At 38.6% G+C, this 21358-nt stretch overlaps 2 protein-coding genes across 3 annotated transcripts; both read right to left on the bottom strand.

Moving 5' to 3' along the window:
- Nucleotides 1–1323: 1323 nt before the first annotated feature.
- mibp (muscle-specific beta 1 integrin binding protein) lies at nucleotides 1324–6429 on the bottom strand. Of its 2 annotated transcripts, none has more exons than XM_063012394.1 (8): nucleotides 6255–6429; nucleotides 4126–4216; nucleotides 3478–3526; nucleotides 3121–3295; nucleotides 2740–2811; nucleotides 2415–2521; nucleotides 2248–2333; nucleotides 1324–1628 (listed from the first exon to the last, which is right to left on the bottom strand). In XM_063012394.1, exons 1-7 carry the CDS (start codon nucleotides 6278–6280, stop codon nucleotides 2248–2250), a joined length of 606 nt encoding a protein of 201 aa, XP_062868464.1. In that variant the 5' UTR covers nucleotides 6281–6429; the 3' UTR covers nucleotides 1324–1628. The 2 variants fall into 2 exon arrangements, with proteins under 2 accessions (XP_062868464.1, XP_062868463.1); XM_063012393.1 differs by having other exon boundaries at nucleotides 1324–1631; nucleotides 6255–6427.
- Nucleotides 6430–13919: 7490 nt separating this feature from the next.
- atcaya (ATCAY kinesin light chain interacting caytaxin a) lies at nucleotides 13920–19557 on the bottom strand. Its single transcript, XM_063012938.1, has 11 exons — nucleotides 19454–19557; nucleotides 18880–18938; nucleotides 17681–17914; nucleotides 17060–17224; nucleotides 16408–16510; nucleotides 15814–15945; nucleotides 15199–15285; nucleotides 14517–14615; nucleotides 14392–14427; nucleotides 14196–14255; nucleotides 13920–14104 (listed from the first exon to the last, which is right to left on the bottom strand). Exons 2-11 carry the CDS (start codon nucleotides 18914–18916, stop codon nucleotides 14059–14061), a joined length of 999 nt encoding a protein of 332 aa, XP_062869008.1. The 5' UTR covers nucleotides 18917–18938; nucleotides 19454–19557; the 3' UTR covers nucleotides 13920–14058.
- Nucleotides 19558–21358: the final 1801 nt, after the last annotated feature.

Raw genomic sequence — 21358 nt, forward strand, 5'->3', positions numbered from 1 at the left:
TAATTCAAAAATTATACATCAGAATGTCTTAATATTAACTGAGTGTAAACTACAGATGGTGTACTATCATTATGAAGTGAAATTGTCCTGTGGAATTTAGAGAATTCTTTTTAATAACAGTCTAGAGTTAAAATAATAGAAATGTGGCAATATAAAGGCCTTTATTTAGAAATGACACATCAGAATTGCTGTCAGGTTATTACCAACTCTTTTTTTCAAAGCTTGAAATTGTATCTCTAATACAGTTTGCAGGAAGAAATGGGTTTATTTATTTTTTCATTTTTAACTGATATATGTATATATTTTTTTAATCGATAAATGTATATCGTTTGTCGTTTGAGTGACTGAATGGGAGCACATTCTCAGACACATGCTAAAACGTTGTGGAAAGCCTCCTGAGAAGCGTGGAGCCTGTAATGGCCAGAAAGGTGTGGATGGGACTCTACATCAGAGTCCATGGTTTTAATTGGATGCACAACAAGCTCACAGTCAGGTGTCTACATACAATCGTTCTACTGTACATTACAGGCATATCTACTGCCGGCATTTATTCATTGAACCAACACAACTGGCATGAAGTGCCATCACCACTGGGGTGCAGTGTGCAATACAGAATTGGTTCAGGTCAGAGATGTAAAAACAACGTGAAATCCAGTAGAACATGTATTCTATTAAAAGTGATTTCCCTCTTTTAATAAATACTCCTGTATATAGAAAAAATTGTTTATCTGCATTCCAAGTTGAGACACACCAGTCCAGGACTTATTGTGGCATGGTTGTGCACAAGGCAAATTGGCATCATCCTACAATAAATTAGGGTTCCAGCTGTTTTGAGGTGCTACCAGTCCAGCCAGGTTGGTCAATATTACAATAATGTTCAATAAAATCAATACATAAATATATTTACTTTTCCAAAACTTGGTGTATTCTGAGTTTTGTTCCAGAAAACATCAACTCCTAATTCCATGATTTTTCTCTGACCGTATGAACCCTGTACAGTCGTATTAAATTGCATATTCGGTGCTTTTTCTTGCCCTCCAGCGTGGAGCTTAAATAAATAACTTGCTGTCGGTTAGGATCAGATTTATGAACAAGGTCCATAGAATGATGCAACTAAGCACCTGGAGTTTTCACCCCATTTTTATAAATAAACACTTAATAAATCAGTGTCCGAGGCAGTGGGGGGTGGGGGCACTTCAGCACTGGCACACATTTGAAAGGGTGATAAAGGAGCAGATAAAAACATCCAAAAAAGACATAGATTGTTTATAAATGCTGAAATATAAATGCTGAAATAAATAAATTAAAAGCCAGAACACAGGATTTAGTGGATAGTAACAATCTGGAATTTATTTGATCAGGCTTATGTGAAATAACCCGACTAAATGATTCACAAAACGGCTTTTACAAAAGTAGAAAATAACAATTGAATTTATCATAAAAAAAACAACAAAACATGAAATTGTTTCTCCAATGTTATAAGTTAACAATCATCCTATTTACAAATCAATTACATTTGGTTTAAGAAGCTTTTTTTTAAAACAAAAAAATAAAGAAAATAAAAGAAGGGACTCCTGAGTGGATGCTATTTACATCTACATACAAGGTTACGGCAGGTCAGGATGCTCCTGCTGAAAGAAAAGAACAAAAGAAACACACCACAATGTTAACGGTTGGATCGAGAGCTTTCAAGATCTGCTTAAACAATGAGAACAATAACATCACTTTAAATTCACTGGCCGGTTAAAGTGAAAGGGTCGTTCTGCATGAATACCCCACCAGACCACAGGACTTCTTTTAAAATGCTAAATCTATTGTGCTTTACTCTTTACGGACCAGGGAATATGCCATGAATCAAGACGGTAACATTCCAATTAAATATAAAGAGTTAAAGTTGCATATGAAGATATGAATGTATGTGCTTCTCTCTCTAGCTGCCCTAGTATGAATAATATTATTATTTCTTAAGTTCAGGGTGACCAAAATGACTAAATGGTATTTTAAACCCTTGAGAATGTAAGTGACAGTTCAGACAGATGAGAAATGACTACCCCCATAGGCGATAGAACCACATCAGCTATGATGACCAAGCAGTTATGGGTTTAAAGGACTTAAGCTGCTGAGCCACAATTGCCAACAACTGTAAATTGTAGCCTTTATTTAAATTTTAAAAATCAAATGTATTTAAATTTGAGCTATCTACTTTACTTTTAAAAGTAAAATCCACCACCGACATGTTTATCTTACCTATAAACGATTCAGCAGTGTATTGTGGATGTCTTCGTACACCTGATTGTAGATCTCGTCTTTGGATTTCAAGCCATCCAGGGTTTCTGGTGATTGGAATATTTAGAAGTTAGAACATCAGTCACAGAACTTCCACAGAACTGCGTTCATAGGAGAGGTCTATGCACCGGTTGGTAAACGGCTTTCCAACATCTCGGCCCTGTGTTTCAAGTACATGGGCCAGACGTGACCGTCGAACAGGCCGGGAGGATCGGGGACAGAGTACCGCCTCGTACTGTGGAGCAGAAAACACACACAGCGTTACCTCAGACTCGTCCTAATCTGATCTTGCTTAAATGTGAACACGTGCCTAATTGTTATTTTTGTTTAATTGAATCTGAGCTTGCACTAAATCAGGACATGATTACCAGCTGTACATAACTAATTACCATATAAATGATCTCTAGGCAGCAACTGCGGTGGAAATAAAATAAAAACACCACACACACATACCTTCTTCTCCTCTTGCACTCTTCGTAGGAGATCGTTATATAATAGCACTTGTCGAACACGTCCACCAGAGGCCTGTAAAGAGTAAATTCCAATTAATAATTCAGTACATTAGTACAGAACATGCTGGGTAAGATAATCAGGAAATCGTACGTTCAGTTCTGAGGCCCCGGAAAGCCTGAGGACCCTGATAGCTTCTTATCAATGGGACCACAGAGGCAGGACATATGACCTGCCTGGGATGTTCCTCTACCACCCAAAATGTGACCGTAGAGGGCCTCAATGTGTCACATGACCCGTTATGAACTTGGCAACCTTTCCTATAATCTCGTCTGTACACTTAAGTAATTGACTGTACATCCAGTACTGATGTGTAATGCTTACTTGTAGTTGTATAAGAGAAATCCCTCCACGATAAGAATGTGGTCCCGATCCTCAGGGGACCCGATTTCTGTGGCTGGGGTCACCTGAATGCCGTGGGATCGTGCAAATTTGACTGGGTTCTCTATCCAACCTTTAACAGTGTTCACCATGGCCTCCATATCCAGTGAAGTTATCACTAGAGAAGAAAAAAATGGAAAGATATGTTTAAACCACAAAACAACAAGGGTTGAATATTTATTAAAACTCAGAGCAAGATGTAAATGGAGTAAAAATTACATTGGATGGGTTTTGTTAGAGGCAATGTTTACTGTGAGAGGAGTTATTATTCTATCGCCTATGGTTGAATCTTATTCTTACCATCCCACTGTTTAAAGCCGTCCTCTCCGACTGCTATCTGATCCGGCGGCTGAAATAACAGTGACCAATAAAACACTGCAGAAGCCTCTGATCCATGATCTACTAGATCTGATCACAGTGTTATCAAAAAACATGCTTTATTTATCCCACCCCCTCCCTCCACAAAAAATAAACTATTTTTTGTATGTAGCTACTCTTCTTAAGTTTAAAGCTTTAAGGATGGGCGCTATAATGACTAGGATGATCAAGATGTTGAGCCACAATTGCCAACAATTGTAAACTGTGACGAACTTTAACAAATGTATATTTCCTAAAGAAATTCAAACAATAAAAAGAGGCAACATCATAATTAGATTAACATTTAATTTAATTAAGCAATAGAAGTGTAAAAGCACCAATTTTTACACCAAATATTTATCAATACATCATATCGCCCAGCCCTAGATATTATGCCCAAATCAAACATTACAAATATTTTCTTTATAATTAGAGGAAAAATCTATTTTAAAATATTATAACATACTACAACAGCTTAAAAACACCTAAGATTACTAAACAGACCCTTGTCCATCTTGTAATCAAAAAAAAAAAATATATATAATAATAATATTAACTAAAAAGTAAAATATCCCTTATAACTTTACTCACCTTGAAGAAATCATCTTGATGTACCACGCAACAGTTAGGCAAGGCTTTGACTAACCTGTTGGTTAGTGTGGTTTTACCACCATTGGTCACACTGTAGAAATATAAAAAATAAATAAATAAATAAACACAAGCACATAGATGAAGTCTAATATACAAAAAAACATTTCACTGACTAAATTTCTGTTGCCAACATCATTTCACCTAGCATACGAGTCGGCACAGAAATAAGAAAATTGGAGGGAAAACACCTGGCAGCAGGTAACGCACAGGTTACAATACAGGACTTCATATCAACAATATTGTTCTTACTGAGAAAAATTACCAGCAACATCTGAGTGCTGGTAAATGACTTAATGCATGACTTATCTTATAGCAACATATGGCATTACCTTAAATAACCCATATACTCCTCCATTGATTAATGATGTAACCATTCGAAAATTAGAATTATACAATAATATAAAATACATAATTAGTTTTATAATTTCATATACTATGTTAAAAACAGCTCGTCTTGTTACACATGAGCCAGGTTTTATGTACATGGTTGTAAAGCACTTCGAGCGACCACTGTGTCGGTGTGGCCGGAAATACTATCGACTCTAAATATATTTTACAATGTGAGAGACACGGAAGGCAAAGTCGTTCATGTAAAACACTTGGCTGCTTAAGTGCACTTAATATGCACGCACTAGATTTCACTGCCAGCTGACAATGCAGGGACGGAATTGGAGGGAAAATCCTGGTGGAAGCATGGGTGCCAACTAAAGGAAACAATGAACTAATGTTCCTTCCAAAGCAAAATTTATATTTAATAGTGTGCTAAATTGATTTATTTGGGTTTTTCATGCCATGTTTGACACATGTGTCATTTAATGGCAGCAATAGGTGTTATGTACAGTATCTGTATATTTTATCTTGCCTTTATATTTTTCAATAGTATGCTAAAAGACAAACCACAAGAGCATGACGGTTATATCCTACATGGCATATAAAGCAAGCCGGGAAACCAAATATGTATGGTATTTCTATTGGTGTACTGTACCCTTTATTTAGGTTTTATTTAATCCTGATTTATTTACAATATACATTTTATTGTAGCTGTTTATATTGATCTGCACATTGAAATGCATTTTAAACACTTATGTCTGATATTTACTAATTTCTTTCTTTATATGAGGGCATCTCTAGTTAACTTTAAAACATATTGACTAAGCATTTGTCTATAATACATAAAATAACACATATGTGTAATATATAGACATTATAAATAAAATGCACTTAATTCTACAACATTATTATTATTATTATTATTATTATTATTGTTAGTTTTGGCACATCATGGTGCTCAATGGAAAATTGGAGGGAAAGTCCTGGTAGAATAAAAAAACCAGGAAGCATGACTGCAAACTGCAGAGAAATAGTAAACAAATGTTCTTGAGGGAGCAACAAAGCTGGTAAAATATTTAAAAAGCTTAAAATTGAAGATTAAATCAGCATTTCAATGAATTGTGTCTAAATAAAACACATCAGAATTCCAATCATATGACTGAATAGCCCACATATAACCCCAAGCAATATAATACTAATTAATCATATTATTATGTCAGTTATCATGATCTTTAAATTGTATATATTATATTGTACTTCATTTTTTTACTATTAATACTTTTAAGCACTTTTTAATTTTAGTGATGTTAAGGCACGTCAAGCTACTGCAAGAATGGACACCTCGCTTTGATATATAACCACAAATTACTTTATAAACTTTGAATATAGTATAATAATTTCAAACACTTTATATTTCAATTATAATAATAACTAATAGTATTATTGTTGTTATTATTGACATGTGTGTGTGTGTTACTGCCACACGTGGTGCTCGCGCGCACTGTTTTTAAATCTCCCGCTCAAAATCCGTCCGCACGCGCACACACCGATCAACCGTCAATTTTCATTCAAAACTTAACGTACATTTCTTAAAGAACCGAAATTAACACTTATTAAAGATTATCAAAATCTATTTAAATACAAAAACACAAGCAAAATATGACCGTAAACATTTAATGTTACGCTTCACCAGCAGCTCAATTCATCAAACAGTAAAGTTAAACATGTAAATCACTTACCCGCCGATTCCTATAATGTACTTCATTTTTATTCGCTCTGTTTCCTCCAGCCGAAGCAACACACTCGACACGAACGATATTATAGCTAAAATATGGGCTAAATGTTTCTTAATCTGACCCGAGTCTGCGGTCTGCCTACGTCTGAACACCAACACACTTCAGCTCTGTTGATTCAGCTCGCCAACATGTTTATATGAGGCTCCTATGGTACGTCACTCAAACCCAACCTCCTCAGAACCTACCAATCACATGCCGAGGTGGGCGTGGCTACCGGCCCTCCGGTCAACCCATTCACTGTAACACTGACAGCAGACTAAACGCTTCAGCCATTTTAAACATTAAATAGATTTTTAGTTTTGCTTAGTTTTTTCTCACATAGTCTATTTTCTAATTGCTGTTCCGTTTCAGATTGCATAGATCGTTTTATTGTGATATTTTATTTAAAAAAAAAAAGGACAAGAACTAATTTAGTTTTGCTTCAGTTTTAGTATTAGTGGTGCTGATAGGAGCACTGGAGGTCATTTAATAGGGGGCATGTGGCAATTATTTCTTCAGTTTAGGGCTGGGCGGTATGACGGTACATTCGTTATACCGTCTTTAATTCCTCATACGGTATGGATTTTTCATATCCTTAATTTCCTTCGGGATTAATGAATCTATATACCGCCATACCGTAACATAGTTCATTTTAACAGCTGTAGGCTATACAGGCAGCAGATCATATAACATTGTTCGCCGCTAAAAGCGCTATGGAGCGCCGTGCAGATTAAGTACTCCGCCAGGTAGTGTTAGCATGACAGTGTTAACAGATGAGAGAGGTTTCCTCAATATGGTGAAAAAAGAAACAAAAACAGATGGAGGATGAAGAGAGGAAGACCAAAAATGCACTAAAACACTATATACTGTCTGTCGAGCCACGGCTGTCGCAAACGACGACATTATGAACACAGTAACAATCCACATATGCAAGGGCAACACTTAAAACAATTAAAACACTGGATTCCAGGTCTGTCTTAAGTTTCATGTTAAGTTTTGGTAACTTAAAACGGCACCTTTAACTCTTCTGAGTTTATATATATTGAGTAAGCCGTGTAACATTTACATGTAAAAACTGCTCACCTGATTTGTGTGAATTCTTTTCATTCAAATTATCCTCTGGGCCACCCAAGGAGGATGGAAGTCCCTGCTGAGTCTGGTTCCTCTCAAGGTTTCTTTTCGTAATTTCCTTGCCACTGTCGCCCTTGGCTGCTCAACAGGGGTTTTAAGCTGCATTAAGACCATTCTGTCCATTCTAAAAAGCGCTATATAACTTAAATTGACTCGTCTTGATTTGACCTGTCCTAAAACAGTGTGCTTTACGGTCAGCGTTGCTAGATTTATGCGGTCCACTACCACTAGGATCTTGAATTTCCAAGTTTGAATCCCAGGCTGTGCTATAGACCTAGCCAGGTGCCCACACAGGAAAAATGGGCATACAAATGTAAATGTAAATGAATCATTGATCCATACATTAGTAAAGCTCACTGTGTACAGTTTGTGGGTATTATTCGGAGCTGGGCCTTTGAATCATTTAGCAATTAATAAGTAAAGTGGTGTCTGTTACTGTAAATTGGGATTTGCAGTCAGTGTTCTTCTTTCCTGATGCTGTTTGGCTGTAAATGTCAAAATCTGAAGATTTTTGTGATTGATACGTGTAACCTGAGCACCCACCAACTGGCATCATGTTACACCACACACTTAAACCAGCTGATTCATGTTGGTTATCAATAAACAACCCAGTATACAAGTTTTCCATGGGCTGTTTCTGTATTTCGTCCAGCACCTTCATGACTTTTCTGCAGCAAAAAATAGAACGTTTTGAAAAATAGACTGACAGACTTTTTAAGGCTTTCTTTAAATAATGACATAATTGTGGTGAGCAGAATAACATACTTTTGGCTGTCGTTCTAACCGTGACGCTGTGTAAAAGAGTTTCTCTTTATTATGTGTTTGTGGAAGAAACCAGACAGACTGAAACGACTATTTATTCATAAACACACCAGCTGTAACGTGGTTATACGTGCTGATGTACCCGTCACAGCTCTGACCCAGTGTTTATGTATGGTCATTCTACACGGTCATGAACAAGAGCTTCTCAAGCCCACGTTTGTTCCATTTTAGGAACCTGTGCTTGTTTAAAAAGTAGTCATAAAGTATTTATCTAACAATTACACAACCTACAAACTGCAGGATTCATTTTCTACCTGCTATAAATGTTTTCATCAAACAAAATGTGCCTGTAACACATCACAGAAATGTAAAAGAGGTCATTTAAGACTAGGAACATTGTGAAATGTTCTAACACACTTCTATTTATCGATGCATTTTCTCCCATTTTCTCCCAATTTAGTGTAGTCAATCTGATTGCATTAGAGGAGGGTATGTTGCTGCTCACGCCTCCTCCAACACGTGGCGTGCCCAGTTCTAGAGGTCCCCTTTTTTTCGCCCATGCACTCTGCACAGGCGCCTCTGTCTGCTAATCGGGGTCCTTGCACAGCGTTTGAAGACCCCACCCACATAGTCCGGTCACCCCACCCACATAGTCCGGTCATCCCGCCCTAGCAGACACGGTAGCCGAGGAGTTCAGAATCTCGGCACTGGTGTGCTAGTGGAATATCCTGGGCAACTTTTCTATTTTAATTTGGGCCTGGGACCCGCACTGTTTAGTACCTACATAATTATTAGGCATCGTTAAAGATGATAAAGATGATATAACAGTGGTAAACTTCTGTCTCAGCTTATCTGGAATGTGTTGCAGCCATCAAATTTGGAATGAATATATACTTACAAATCGTGTTTGCTTGGATTTTGTATTGCTATTCAGGTTTCCTCCCAGCCTCAAAGCATACCAGTAGGTGGATTGTCTACTTTAAACTAAATGAAGCTGTTTCGCACTGCACTGGACTTGCTTGGGGTTAGTTGTTTCTGGTAAAGAGCTCTAGATCCACCACTTCCCTGACCAGGAAAAGGCCGGGACTGAAGACTGATGAATGAGTGAATGGAATTTTGTCTTATCTAGCTGTAAGATCAGACAGCTGTAGCTTAGTGGTTAAGGTACTGGACCAGCAATTCGAAGGTTGCCGGTTCAAACACCAGGTTGCCACTGGTTGGGCCCCTGAGCAAGGCCCTTAACCCTCAATTGTTTAGATTGTACACTGTCACAACTGTAAGTCGCTTTGGATAAAAAGCGTCTGCTAAATGCCAAAAATGTAAATGCTCATTTATTTTTATAAACTGCTCCATCCTGGTCATGGTCACAGTGGGTCCAGAGCCACCTTAAAACACAGACCTTTCACCCTGGACACGGCGGGTATCCTGTTTTATCCTGTAGACTTATTTCAACATAACTGAATCTGTTTCTGATTCCATTTGTACGCTGCAGTGTGTGAGTTTGGGTGACAGAATTATAATTTTTATAATTATGTGTTGATTCACACAATCAGAGGATTATCCACATCTTTACACACAATAATAAATGCATATAAACGTGTATAAACGCTGTAACTAGCCGTGGGATAATCAGACCGTTACGGCCCCACCTTGATGTGATTCATCACATTATGCAGTGGATAATATTCAATAATACCATTTTCCACCATCTGGTTTAAACATGTCGAGGCGACGTGAATGTGAGGAGTCTTACCAGGAAAGAATGTTGTGATCGCGGTTACTGTGCCATTCCAGTATATTTTAACAGCACGGGCACGGCCCATAATCTGCCGGAGTTCAAACCAGCCAGACGAGCAACGTTTGCATAACTGGATTTAACCAGAACCTGCCATTTCTCACAGCCACGCCTCAGCACCATCCTTCAGAATGTAGAATTAAAATCATATATTATAATTAATAATATATTTGTAGCATGAAAATTAAAATGTAAATTTTTAGTGTATGCTTTTATCCAAAGTGACTTACAGCACTGTGACAGTATACATTCTGAGCAATTGAGGGTTAAGGGCCATGCTCAAGGGCCCAACAGTAGCTACCTGGTGGTGGGGTTTTAACCAGCGACCATCTGCTTACAAGTCCAGTATGTTAACTGCTAGGCTACAACTGCCCTGAAATGTCTAAGAAGCTACTGAAATGGCCCTGCAACACATCCACACTTTTACATTCAGTAAGATTTAAATAACAGTACACCTGAAGCCTGTCCTAAAAACACCTTGTGAGTCAGGAATACAACCTGAACTACGAAGTTAACTGGACTACCTAGAAGAAAGCCATTTGGATGCAGGGACAACATGTAGAACTTGAAGATTCAAACCCAGGTTCAGTGTTGCTGTGTGGTGCAACTGTGTGTCACCTAGTATTTATCTCATTATATGGAAGAAATGATCTATAAAATGCAACCTTGGAAACAAAACAAGAGCCTTTTTTACACACCGCTGTTTAATTTCGAACCGTTGACACTCAGAACGTGAGGCAACAAAAAATAACCACTAAACACAATCTGCACCAAATTCTCCAGCAAGCATCAATAAGCACTTCAAGCACTTCAATCATTTACCCAGATATTAAAGGGGAAAAATATTTTCAACATAAAAAATAAGCAGAAAAATAGAATACATCTGAGCTGGGTACATGTGCACAGAGACAAAAACAAAGCTGGCACGATGGTCCCAAAACTTCGCATGCATCATTTCAAAACATCTCTCCTGAGCAAACGCACCTACGTGTTGTACAGGCAGGTGATGAGACATTCTGGTCAAAAAAGCAGACATCAGCAAATTTTAATAAAGCGCAAGGGAGCTGAGCACGGTCAAGCTGGTACCTCATATGATCAGAAAAAATAATGAAAGTTTTTTTTTTTTATATATAAACATTTCCTCCTTTTTCTCCCAATCTAGTCATATTTAATCCCCCGGTTATATCTCTCCTCCACTGCTGCAGACCCTGACCCTGGCCGAAGAGGGCCGTACCTAACACATGCACCATTCAACACATGTGCAGTTGCCAACCGCTTCTTTTCACCTGCACAGACAATCACGCACTGCTCTCCATTATTCACCATCTCTGTGCAGCGCCACAACCAGCCAGCAGAGGTCGCAGTTGCAACAGTGATGAGGAATTCCGTCGGCCCTCCCACCCGGGAGACATTAGCTAATCATATCTGTGTGTGGGCGCCTGGCAGGCTGGTAGCAGAACTGAAATTCTACCTCGCGAGCTTGAGATCTCAGCACTGACGGGCTAGCGTGTTTTACCGCCTAATTTCATGTTTTACCACCTCTTTATCCCGGTCAGGGTCTCGGTGGGTCCGACTCCCGGAATCACTGGCCTTATACCACCTTAGATATAGCCATTTGTACAGAATTACAGGCTACCAAATAAGTCAAACTTTAATTCTCAGATTTTCCACCTGCTAAGGTTTTGTATTGTTCTTTCAGTGATAGTTTGTGCTGTAAAACCATAATTTGTGCTGGCAATGTTTTTTAATTTGCATTATGAGCTGTTATTTAGTGGTGAACCTAAATATTGTTAATATTTTGATGAAGTGGTCACAAAATTATGAAATATTGCATAGTAACTACAGAAATAAGCAATACTTGGCATTAATGGGTTTTTTCTTTAGCTAAAAAGACTATTTTGGTGTAATTCATGTGGTAGAATTTCATCTCCAGTATTAACAGGGTGGAAAACAGCAGGAGATTGTGTCTCATTCCCCATAGCTGAGGAAGAGTCTGTCATGTTTTTACTTGTGAGCAGTGAGTTAAATGCTTTGAGGTAGGTCTATAATGGAATATTAACAAGCCGACTTGGTTCTGTTTTCTTTTTATCTCATAATAAACTTGCATTCATTAGCAAAAGTAAAAACAACTAATGACCAGTGCAGATTAATAACAGTTATAGGAGGAAGGAAGGGGAAGAAAGCACAAACGTTTCATCTCTGACAGCTTACACAAGCTGTTAGTGTGTTGAGTGACGTCATAACATTTTGTACTCAATGTACCAGCACATTTGTTTATCAGCACAAACCAAAATGTTTCATTTCATTTGATTTCTGATCACATGGGGTGTTAGATGTATCAGGGAGGAGGAACTCTGGTACTGAATGATGGAACACTACAGAAACGGGTCTGAATGAGGTGCCACCTGGTGGTTGGATCTCAGAATCTTCAGAAGATTTTTGGAAAAGTGGCTCTTGTGTTTTGATAGTGACCAGGGTTTGATTTGTTTAGTGCAATGGTTCCCAAAATGTATACGACCAGGGCACCCCTGTAAATAATCTTTCTGTTTATGGACCTTCAAAATGACACTTATGATTAACAAAACCTTCAAATATCAATAATAATACTAATAATAATACTAATTATTATTATTTTTGTTATTATTATTAAAAGGGGGTTACCACTGATACTACTCCTCCTCCTACTACTACTACTAATAATAATAATAAAATTGTAATAACTTTGGTTGTGGCAAACTGATTTATTGATTTATCTATGTATTTATTATTTCTACATGACCGGTTTATCCTGGTTAGGTCTGAGTGTGTCTAATGCCTCCCAGAAGTAATAATAATAATAATAATAATTTTTAATAATTTATTATAAAATTTGAATTTATATATATTTTTATAATTAATATGTTTTAGTATTTATTAATTTACTCACTTTCTAAGCTGTAACCCATGCGGTTCATTAATAATTAAACACATATTACTTAATTGTTTTATTTATTTATGATACTAATACTACTAACACTACTACTAATAATAATAATAATAAAAAATTGTTAATAACATTAACAATTGTTATAACTGTAATTATAGTTTGTATGTTGATGGCTCTTATTAATTAATTGGTTTATTGATATACTGTATGCAATTTATTTATTTATTTTACATGACCGGTTTATCCTGGTTAGGTTTGAGTGTGTCTGATGCCACCCAGAAGTACTGGGCACAAGACAGAAATTCACCCTCGACAGGGCACCCGTCCGTCGTAGGGCAACACTTAACCACTCACTCAAACATGTGGGCAGTTTAAAGTAACCAGTTCACCTTCAATATATCTTTGAAAGGTGGATGCAAATGTAAGAACATCTGTGCAAATGCAGAAAAAACTAAAATCCGCACAGATCAAACCCAGGTTCCCAAGGTCTCTGTAGCTGTGTGGCACCCACTCTTCAAGCTGTACAACTGTGTCAGACTATTATTATTATTATTATTAGTAGTAGTAGTAGTAGTAGTGGTATTATTATCATCATTATTATTATTATTATTATTTTTAGTAGCAGTAGTAGTATTGCTATTATTATTATTAGCTATATTATACTACAAACAAAACAGAAGAAAATATTTAATATTTGTTATTCACTGAATTCCATTTTTTCAGTTCTGATTTGTCTGATTAACTGCACACATGTCTGCAGTTACATCCCTGTTTTCTGTAATAATACTATAAATAACTGTATTTTACTATTATTTCTTGTAGTAGATCGTTCATGTCCTGCTTATGGCTAAATATTCTGTCTTTGGTTCTTTATCTTTTTTTAAATATAAATGTGGTATTATTTTACTGTCTGCAAGCATCCAGGAAGAATATTCACACAGTCTCGCTTAATCACATGAAACGTTTCTGGATTTAAATAAAATAATTGCTGAATTTTTAGCTTTTTAATGTCTGTTTATGGATTTAAACCCTTTTATTGTGAGAGATTGTGAAACATGTTTGGACAGGGTGCTGCTGCATGTACTTTGGAAGCGACTGGTTTGGGGATCTGATTAGGAATCTGTAAGCTGGTCTCAGATCAGCAGACGTCTCACTCACAGGACGGGATCTTCTACCGTCTGTGTGGCTGTTGTGGATGGTCTGAGAAATCAAAAGTAAAAGGAGCTCTTGAATTTAATTTAATGTCTCTGTTAAATGAATGAGAATGAAAGATCACGTCTATAGTATCTACCTATCTGTGCTGGCTGACTCTTGCTGGTTTTGTTGATGCTCGCTCTCCTCCTCTTCCATCCTAAACACACACGAGCATCATGGGTAAATGCAATATTACATCCTGCCCCATTCAAACCCACTTATCCATAAAGGCCAAGGCCAGTGGGTCTTTTTCCTGTTTGACCCTGTCTGGTACTTCAGTATAACATTATTACCGTTCTTTACGTGCTTGGATCCTCTCTTCATCATACCTGCAAAACAAACAGTAACGTAACATCATACATCATGAATCTGAGTGTATCAGGAGCCATGTTTGCTTAGCGTGATGTGGACGACGTACTGTATAACACACTCGGGGATGTGGATGTGCTCCATGGGGACGATCTGCTCCAGTTCCTCTAAACTGTGCACGTAGCGGATTTTGTTCATAAACTTCACACTGCAGAAAGCATAAAAAATAAAGGTATATTTTTCATTTAAAACTCAAATTTTAAACATTCAATATACAAATCAAACTGGAAATATATGTAATATTATTACATTTATTTTATTGTAGAACTTTGGCTGTTGATTACGGCTGGTAGCTTTTATCTTTCTTCATTTTTAGACACATTAGCTTGAACGCTGCAGTTTAAAATTAAAAGTGCAAATTTAGGACATAAAACATGACCTGCATGCCCCCCTCACCGCATCAATGAACCTCCTTTCTGGCCTTCCTGTCCTCCTCAGCACCCTTCCCCTGATAGAACTCTCATCCCTCCTCTGCATATGCTCAGAACATCTCGATCTCTCCTCCAATTGGTTCCTAATCCTGTCTATCCTCAAAATCTTCATCTCTGCCTCCTTTAGCTCCCTCTCCTATCTTTTAGTCTGTGTCTGCATCTCCAAGCCGTACAGCATAGCAGGCCTCACTACTGTCATGTAGACTTTACCTTTCACCCTTCCACCACAAATCACTAATACTAGCACTGTAATTAAACCCATTTTATTTCAGTAATGATGAAGATGATGATGTTTCCTACCTGATGAAGGGTCTGGAGATGGCCAGGACTGTGCGTATAAACCAGGATGGATGAGCAATAATCAGTGACTTCAGGTTCTTCCTTAATCTAAAAGAAAATGTGCACATTTGTGAAACATTTTTTCCTTTTTCTCCCAATTTAGTCATATCCAATTACCCAGTTGTATCTCCTCTACTGCAGCAGACCTTTACCCTATCCAAGAAGGGCTGTATCTAACACGTGCAGTTGCAGACCACTTCTTTTCACACAAGGAATCAGTATCGTGTACAGAGAGTCACGCACTGCTCTTCATTATTCACCGTTCCTGTGCAGCGCCACGAACAGCCAGCAGAGGCCGTAACTGCAGCAGTGATGAGGAATCTCTTAAGCTGTTCCACCCAGCACCTGGCTGGCCGATAGCACAGCTAAGTTTAGTTCTCACAAGCTTGAACCAGTAAGGCAATGTAGGCTTATATTATACAATGCAATAATAAAGTGTGTTAAAACATTTTAAGCTCTTATATGTTTTGTTAAATGTAAACTGTGATTTGAACATATAGAAATACATGTCGATGTGTTATGTGAGCCATTAGTGAGCAGCTCTGTAGTATAACAAAATAATGTACATGTTTTTACCTTCTGTCGATCATCTGATAGCACTTTTTCAGCCAACTGATCCCGGGCATCTTGCTGCGTGTCGTTCCTCCGTTCATGTAGATTATCATGTAATCCTCAGCAACTAACATCTCCAAACTGCTCACTACGTACCTGCATCCAGATGTACCAGCAAACGGGAGTCAAACACAAAGAGAAGTTAGAAAAGATAATATTATTTGCAGAAATTAAACACTACAAAGTGCTTCTATATGGTAAGTGGAGCTGATAAAATGGACAGTGAGTGTAGAAACAAGGAGGTGGTTTTAATGTTATGACTGATTGGTGTAGATATACAAGTAAAATCCTTATTTTTAATTGTGGTTGCTGTTTTGCTGGTGAAGTGTTCAGTGGATATGGTAAAAGGTGACTATGTGGGCATGGAATTTAAGTTCATTATATTTCTATAACTTGTTAACACAGCAGTCAAACACCAAACATGTTCTGGCTGATTAGTTGTGACCAGTAAAGTTTTACCTTTTGTAAGTTTATCTTTAAACTCTATTTACTTTCAGATATGTAAACATGCAATACTATATTTTACGTATTTTAATGAACGTATCATTTATTACTCACAGGAAAAGGTTTTCCATGATGTAGTGATAATCTGGGCAGCTGCTGTCGGGTAGATAACATGCTGAGAACACAATGATGGCATTCATCCCGTCTCCATAATAACCTACAAATCCAGAAAAGGAAAACATAAGGCCAATTATATTATTTAAAATATTATTTGCCTCCTTATTGTTCACAGTGTTGTTTCTGACCTTTAACAACATTTTATATTAGATAAAGACAACTTATACATTTTATAAATTGGCATCTCATTTATCAAAAGGTTATCCAACACAATAACTGGCCCTGGGTTTCTCCAGGGTGGTGGTGCACTGGTAAAGCACACTAGCCTACCAGTGTTGACATCTCAAGCTTGTGAGCTCAAATCTCAGTCGTCCAGGGGAGGTAGGGTCGAAATCATTCCTCATAACTGCTGCAATTGCGACCTCTGCTGGCTGATTGATGTAGATAAAGCTGCGTGACTCTCCGTACAAACCCTTATCGTGCAGGTGAAAAGAAGCGGTCGGTACTACACACGTGTCGTATGGGTGTGTTGTAGTAACAGCCCCAGTGATGAAGATGATAAATGATTTAATAGTTCAGAAGGGGGTTCACAAAGTTATGAGCACATGGTGTTTACACAAATAAAAAACTGTGATTTATTAGTACTTACCTCCATGAGATATCACCCTCACGTATGGTCTAATGAGCTGCATGTCGATCCGATGCTCCTGCTCGCCAATAATGACGGTTCTCCACAGACGCCCATTTCCAACCTCGCCATCTTCTTCGGCTCCATCAGAAGGGCCTGGTTTGGCTGAGGCCACCGGCGTGTCATCTGTGTCCAAAAATACAAACACTGAATCTATTAATGTACTATACACTCAGTAGTCTTAGTCCCTGAAATAGCAACCTTAAGTCTTAAATATCGTTTGACCAGTGGCCAGTGGGGTGGGGGGTAAGCACAACCATGTGATGGTTGGCACCCTGTTCAGGGAATTGCGCCCAGTGGTTCCTGGTGGAACCAGGCCTGTCGTGACCCTGACGAGGATACAGAGTCATTTACATGCCATCTAGCAAGCTCCAAGTGGGCTGTCATATGATTCTGTATTCAACACTGGACTGATTTATGGATTTACAACACAAACTGAGCAAAAAGACAAGGGGTCTGAATACTTACTGAATCCACTGTACATTCATTCTGCAATAAAATCCCCCAATATCACAATACACATACAGCAACTTTTAATATGATTAAAAAGTCAATTTAAAAAATGAGTTGTCCAAACCTGACCTTCCCATTCTATATCGTTTCCGTTGGCTGGAAACTCCAGAGAGTCCGTCTCATCGGGAGTTTCAATGTCATCCACGTTGATGTCCAGATCATCGGGCGTGTCCAAGAAATCATCAGACAGCAGAGATCCTTCACTCTGATCCAGGGACAGGTTCATATCCGGTGCTATGAGGGTGCGGCGTTTGCGATGGGTCGAACCTCCACCGGCATTGATGAGAAGGGAGCTCGGGGGAGCTGGGCGGGCGACAAGGAAAAAAGGGTGTTTTACTTAGTGGGTGAATTGTTTAGATCAGAATCAATTCTCTTCATGTCAGTCTATATTTTATATCCAAAAGTAAAATATTAACTCTCTGAACAGCCGGTACAATAGTAACGGGTCTACTTGCATCTTCTCTGCCCACACCGTTTATTTCTGCTCGCTGCTGATGGGCATTTTGTCAGGTTTGTGTGGGTTCATCTGTGACAAATTACAGACATTCTCTTTATGACGCTGTCATCTCACGGGCTAAACTTAATGTAGCTGCCACACTCCTTGACATAATCATTAAATGTGATGGAGGCGGTGGCCTCGGTACATTTTCAGCCTATAAAATAGGGTCACTAGCCAAAAATGAAAACATTTTCACCTGCTAACTATTCTGTCTGTCTGTCTGTCCATCTGTCAGTCCGTTCATCCGTCCATCTATCTGTCTGTCTGCCTGTCCATCTATCTGTATGTCTGTCTGTATGTATGTCTATCTATCCATTCATCCATCCATCTATCCGTCTGTCCGTCCGTCCGTCCATTCATCTATCTATCTGTCTGTCTGTATTTCTATCTATCTATCTATCTATCTATCTATCTATCTATCTATCTATCTATCTATCTATCTATCTATCTATCTATCTATCTATCTATCTATCTATCTATCTATCTATCTATCTATCTATCGGCCTGTCTTTCTGTCTGTCGGCCTGTCTATGGAGAATTAAGGGTTCATATCTTGGCTGTAATACGTCTATGGACACTTAGTCAAGTTCCTTAACCCACTTTGCTCTAGGGATGCTTTATCATGTATCACCCTGCTTCTAAAACAAACTAGGCGATGCAACCCCCCCAATATTTTAGTGTACTGTACACCCGGGGATATGCACTGCATATTTGCCATTAATATTTTATTAAAGTGGGTGTGAAATGTACTCTACTTAGGAGCACTTACATGTTCTCTCCTCCCCGAGAGCACCTGAAGAATCCATGATTTACTTGTCTGTTGGTGTCCTTCAAAACACAGAACATCACAAACCCTGTTTAGATCTGCAGTCTGCGACATCTCTTTTTCAACACTGATGGATTAAGGGGGGTAAAAGAGGGTAAGATATATTATTTCACCCTGCAGACACACCACTGAATCGGGCTTTTGTTAAACGGTATGAGAACGTGATCAGTGTGGCGGTCTGCAGCTGCTTCAGCAATAATTAAGTGCTGCTTAACTTGCACCGGGTGTCAACAACCCCCCACATGCACCCTCCTCCCACACGGCATACAGCCAGCGGGGAACGGCGAGGGTGGAGGGTCAGAATGGCCATGTTGACCAAGTAAAACCAAGCAAATGTCACCCTGAGCTTTCAAAACCACACACTTATTTATTCTCTCAGAATAACATATTTTCAATGTGGTGCAGAACGTTATTACATCTACATAATGAGAACAATTCCACCAAGCTAGCTTTAGCTTTAACTTCAGGCCACAAATAGAAGCCAAATATAGAAAATCAAAGCAGATTCATGACTTACCTTGGATAAAATAATGACTTCAGTAATGGCTTTGATTATTTTCCTCAAGTCTTTACTCCCCTACACCGTGCTTGTCATTGTTTCCGATGCGTGTAAGGTCTAGAGCATCATTTGTGCATTTGTGTGGTGCTGATGCTGAGGCTCTGTGTGTGTTTCTCTATGCCTGCCCTGCCTCCATTTTCCTGGTGATGCTGTGTTGTTGGCTCAGCCTGCGTCACATGACGTGGCTCATTTGTATTTAGGGAGGGAGCAGAGCAGCACCTGCGCCCCGTTTCCACAATATAGAGGCACCATGTGAGGACGACCACGGCAGTTCTGATCCAGGAGCAGATGCTGCCAGACTAGAGCCAAGTCGGTTAGCACCGATGACAGCACCAATGTGATTACTGAGTATATCTTATCTATCTATATCTATCTTAAATTGCATGTCACAGTGAATTATTTTAAATCATTAAACCAAACATGGATGAGTTCTGAAAATTCAAACAATATATTTCTTCCTTAACATAAAAGTCAAGTAGCCACAAACAAAATTTCAAACTGAGGCAATATTTAAAATAGTTAAAACTAAATATTTGGTCATTTCAACCAAAAATGGTAAACAAATGAAAACAATTGCATTTGACAAAACCTAAAATGTATTTATTAGGATTTTTAACATCATGTTTTACACACTTTGGTTACATTCATGACAGGACAAGATGTTACTGCTTACACAAGATTCATCAGGTCACAAGTTTATATCGAACACAGTCATGGACAATTTTGTATCTCCAAATAAAGGCATTCTAGACATTCTATTCTATTCTAGCAGGAGCAGCATTGTTGGCACGGCTGTCTTGACTTGCAGGATTCAGGGTAAAAAACTGAAAATGTAGTTAAAAAGTGAAATCATTAAGAGTAAAATGTCAGATTTGCAGAGAGTAGCATGAGACTCCGGCACCCCTAATGATTACAGCATAACTAAACGCTCCCCCACCGTCATCAAACCTGAGCGATCGGTCAAGAGAGGCAGAAGAGAAATCAAACATCTAACTTACATAGAACTAGGGTTGCCAACAGTCCCGTAAAATACGGAATCGTTCCTTATTTGGAAACCAAACATCGCGTTCCATATGTAACTGATACGGGACGTGCTTTGTTCTGTATTTTTATCAATGGGAGAGAAATGCTGCAGATCAGACTGAGACAGGCTGATGTGTATGAAACAGAAGGAAACTGCTGCTACCGTGGGAATTAGAAAGCGTTTGGTTATTATTTTAAGTAGTGTTCAATTTTTTGTCTTAATAACGCTGTGTGTGCGCAGGCTTATCAGCATAACAACCTGTTTAATACTCCGCTGTTTGAGGCTTAGGGCGAAACTAAAGTAACACGAGCAGGGCCGGCGATATGGGGGCGCTGGGGTGGGCATTGCCCCCCATCCTCAGATTTTCTCACTGCCCCCCTAAGCAACGTAGTCCAGAACCGGGGCTGCATGTCAGTGTGAAGATGGATTATGTAAAAATGTTGTTTGCACTATTGAGAAAAAAATGTTACATGATGTTCTTTATGTTGTTTTGCCTAAAATATGGTTCTGATTTATTATTATAAAGAATGAAAATAATACATTTTAAACAGCCTAAATAAAACAATTTGATCATGTTCCTATGACTGTGTAAGACCCGTTATATTTTTTATAGGTGCAACCCTAACCGCCTACCCCCCACTCCCGCTCAGGTGAACAACCGGCATCCCACTGGTGGAAGGCGTAGGGTGGGGGGTGGAAGGTGTAGGGTCCCCCACCCTACACCTTCCACCCTACACCTTCCACCCCCCACCCTATGCCTTCCACCAAGCCGTCAGCCCAGGGTGTTCCTTATTTCCAGTTCTGAAAGTTGGCAACCCTACATATAACCTTACAATTTA

The sequence above is a fragment of the Trichomycterus rosablanca genome, chromosome 17, assembly GCF_030014385.1.
Source record: "Trichomycterus rosablanca isolate fTriRos1 chromosome 17, fTriRos1.hap1, whole genome shotgun sequence".
Lineage (NCBI taxonomy): Eukaryota > Metazoa > Chordata > Actinopteri > Siluriformes > Trichomycteridae > Trichomycterus > Trichomycterus rosablanca.

Excerpts from the sequence above, each read along its gene's own strand:
- mibp (XM_063012394.1), bottom strand. The coding sequence starts at position 6,280 with ATGAAGTACATTATAGGAATCGGCGG. Across the intron at positions 4,217-6,254 it reads TACATTATAGGAATCGGCGG|TGTGACCAATGGTGGTAAAA; the intron begins GTAAGTGATTTA and ends ATATTTCTACAG. Across the intron at positions 2,812-3,120 it reads TTTCTCTTATACAACTACAA|GCCTCTGGTGGACGTGTTCG; the intron begins GTAAGCATTACA and ends TACTCTTTACAG.
- atcaya (XM_063012938.1), bottom strand. The coding sequence starts at position 18,916 with ATGGATTCTTCAGGTGCTCTCGGGGAGGAGAGAACAT. Across the intron at positions 17,915-18,879 it reads TCTCGGGGAGGAGAGAACAT|CTCCCCCGAGCTCCCTTCTC; the intron begins GTAAGTGCTCCT and ends TCGCCCGCCCAG. Across the intron at positions 17,225-17,680 it reads AAACGATATAGAATGGGAAG|ATGACACGCCGGTGGCCTCA; the intron begins GTCAGGTTTGGA and ends TTTTGGACACAG.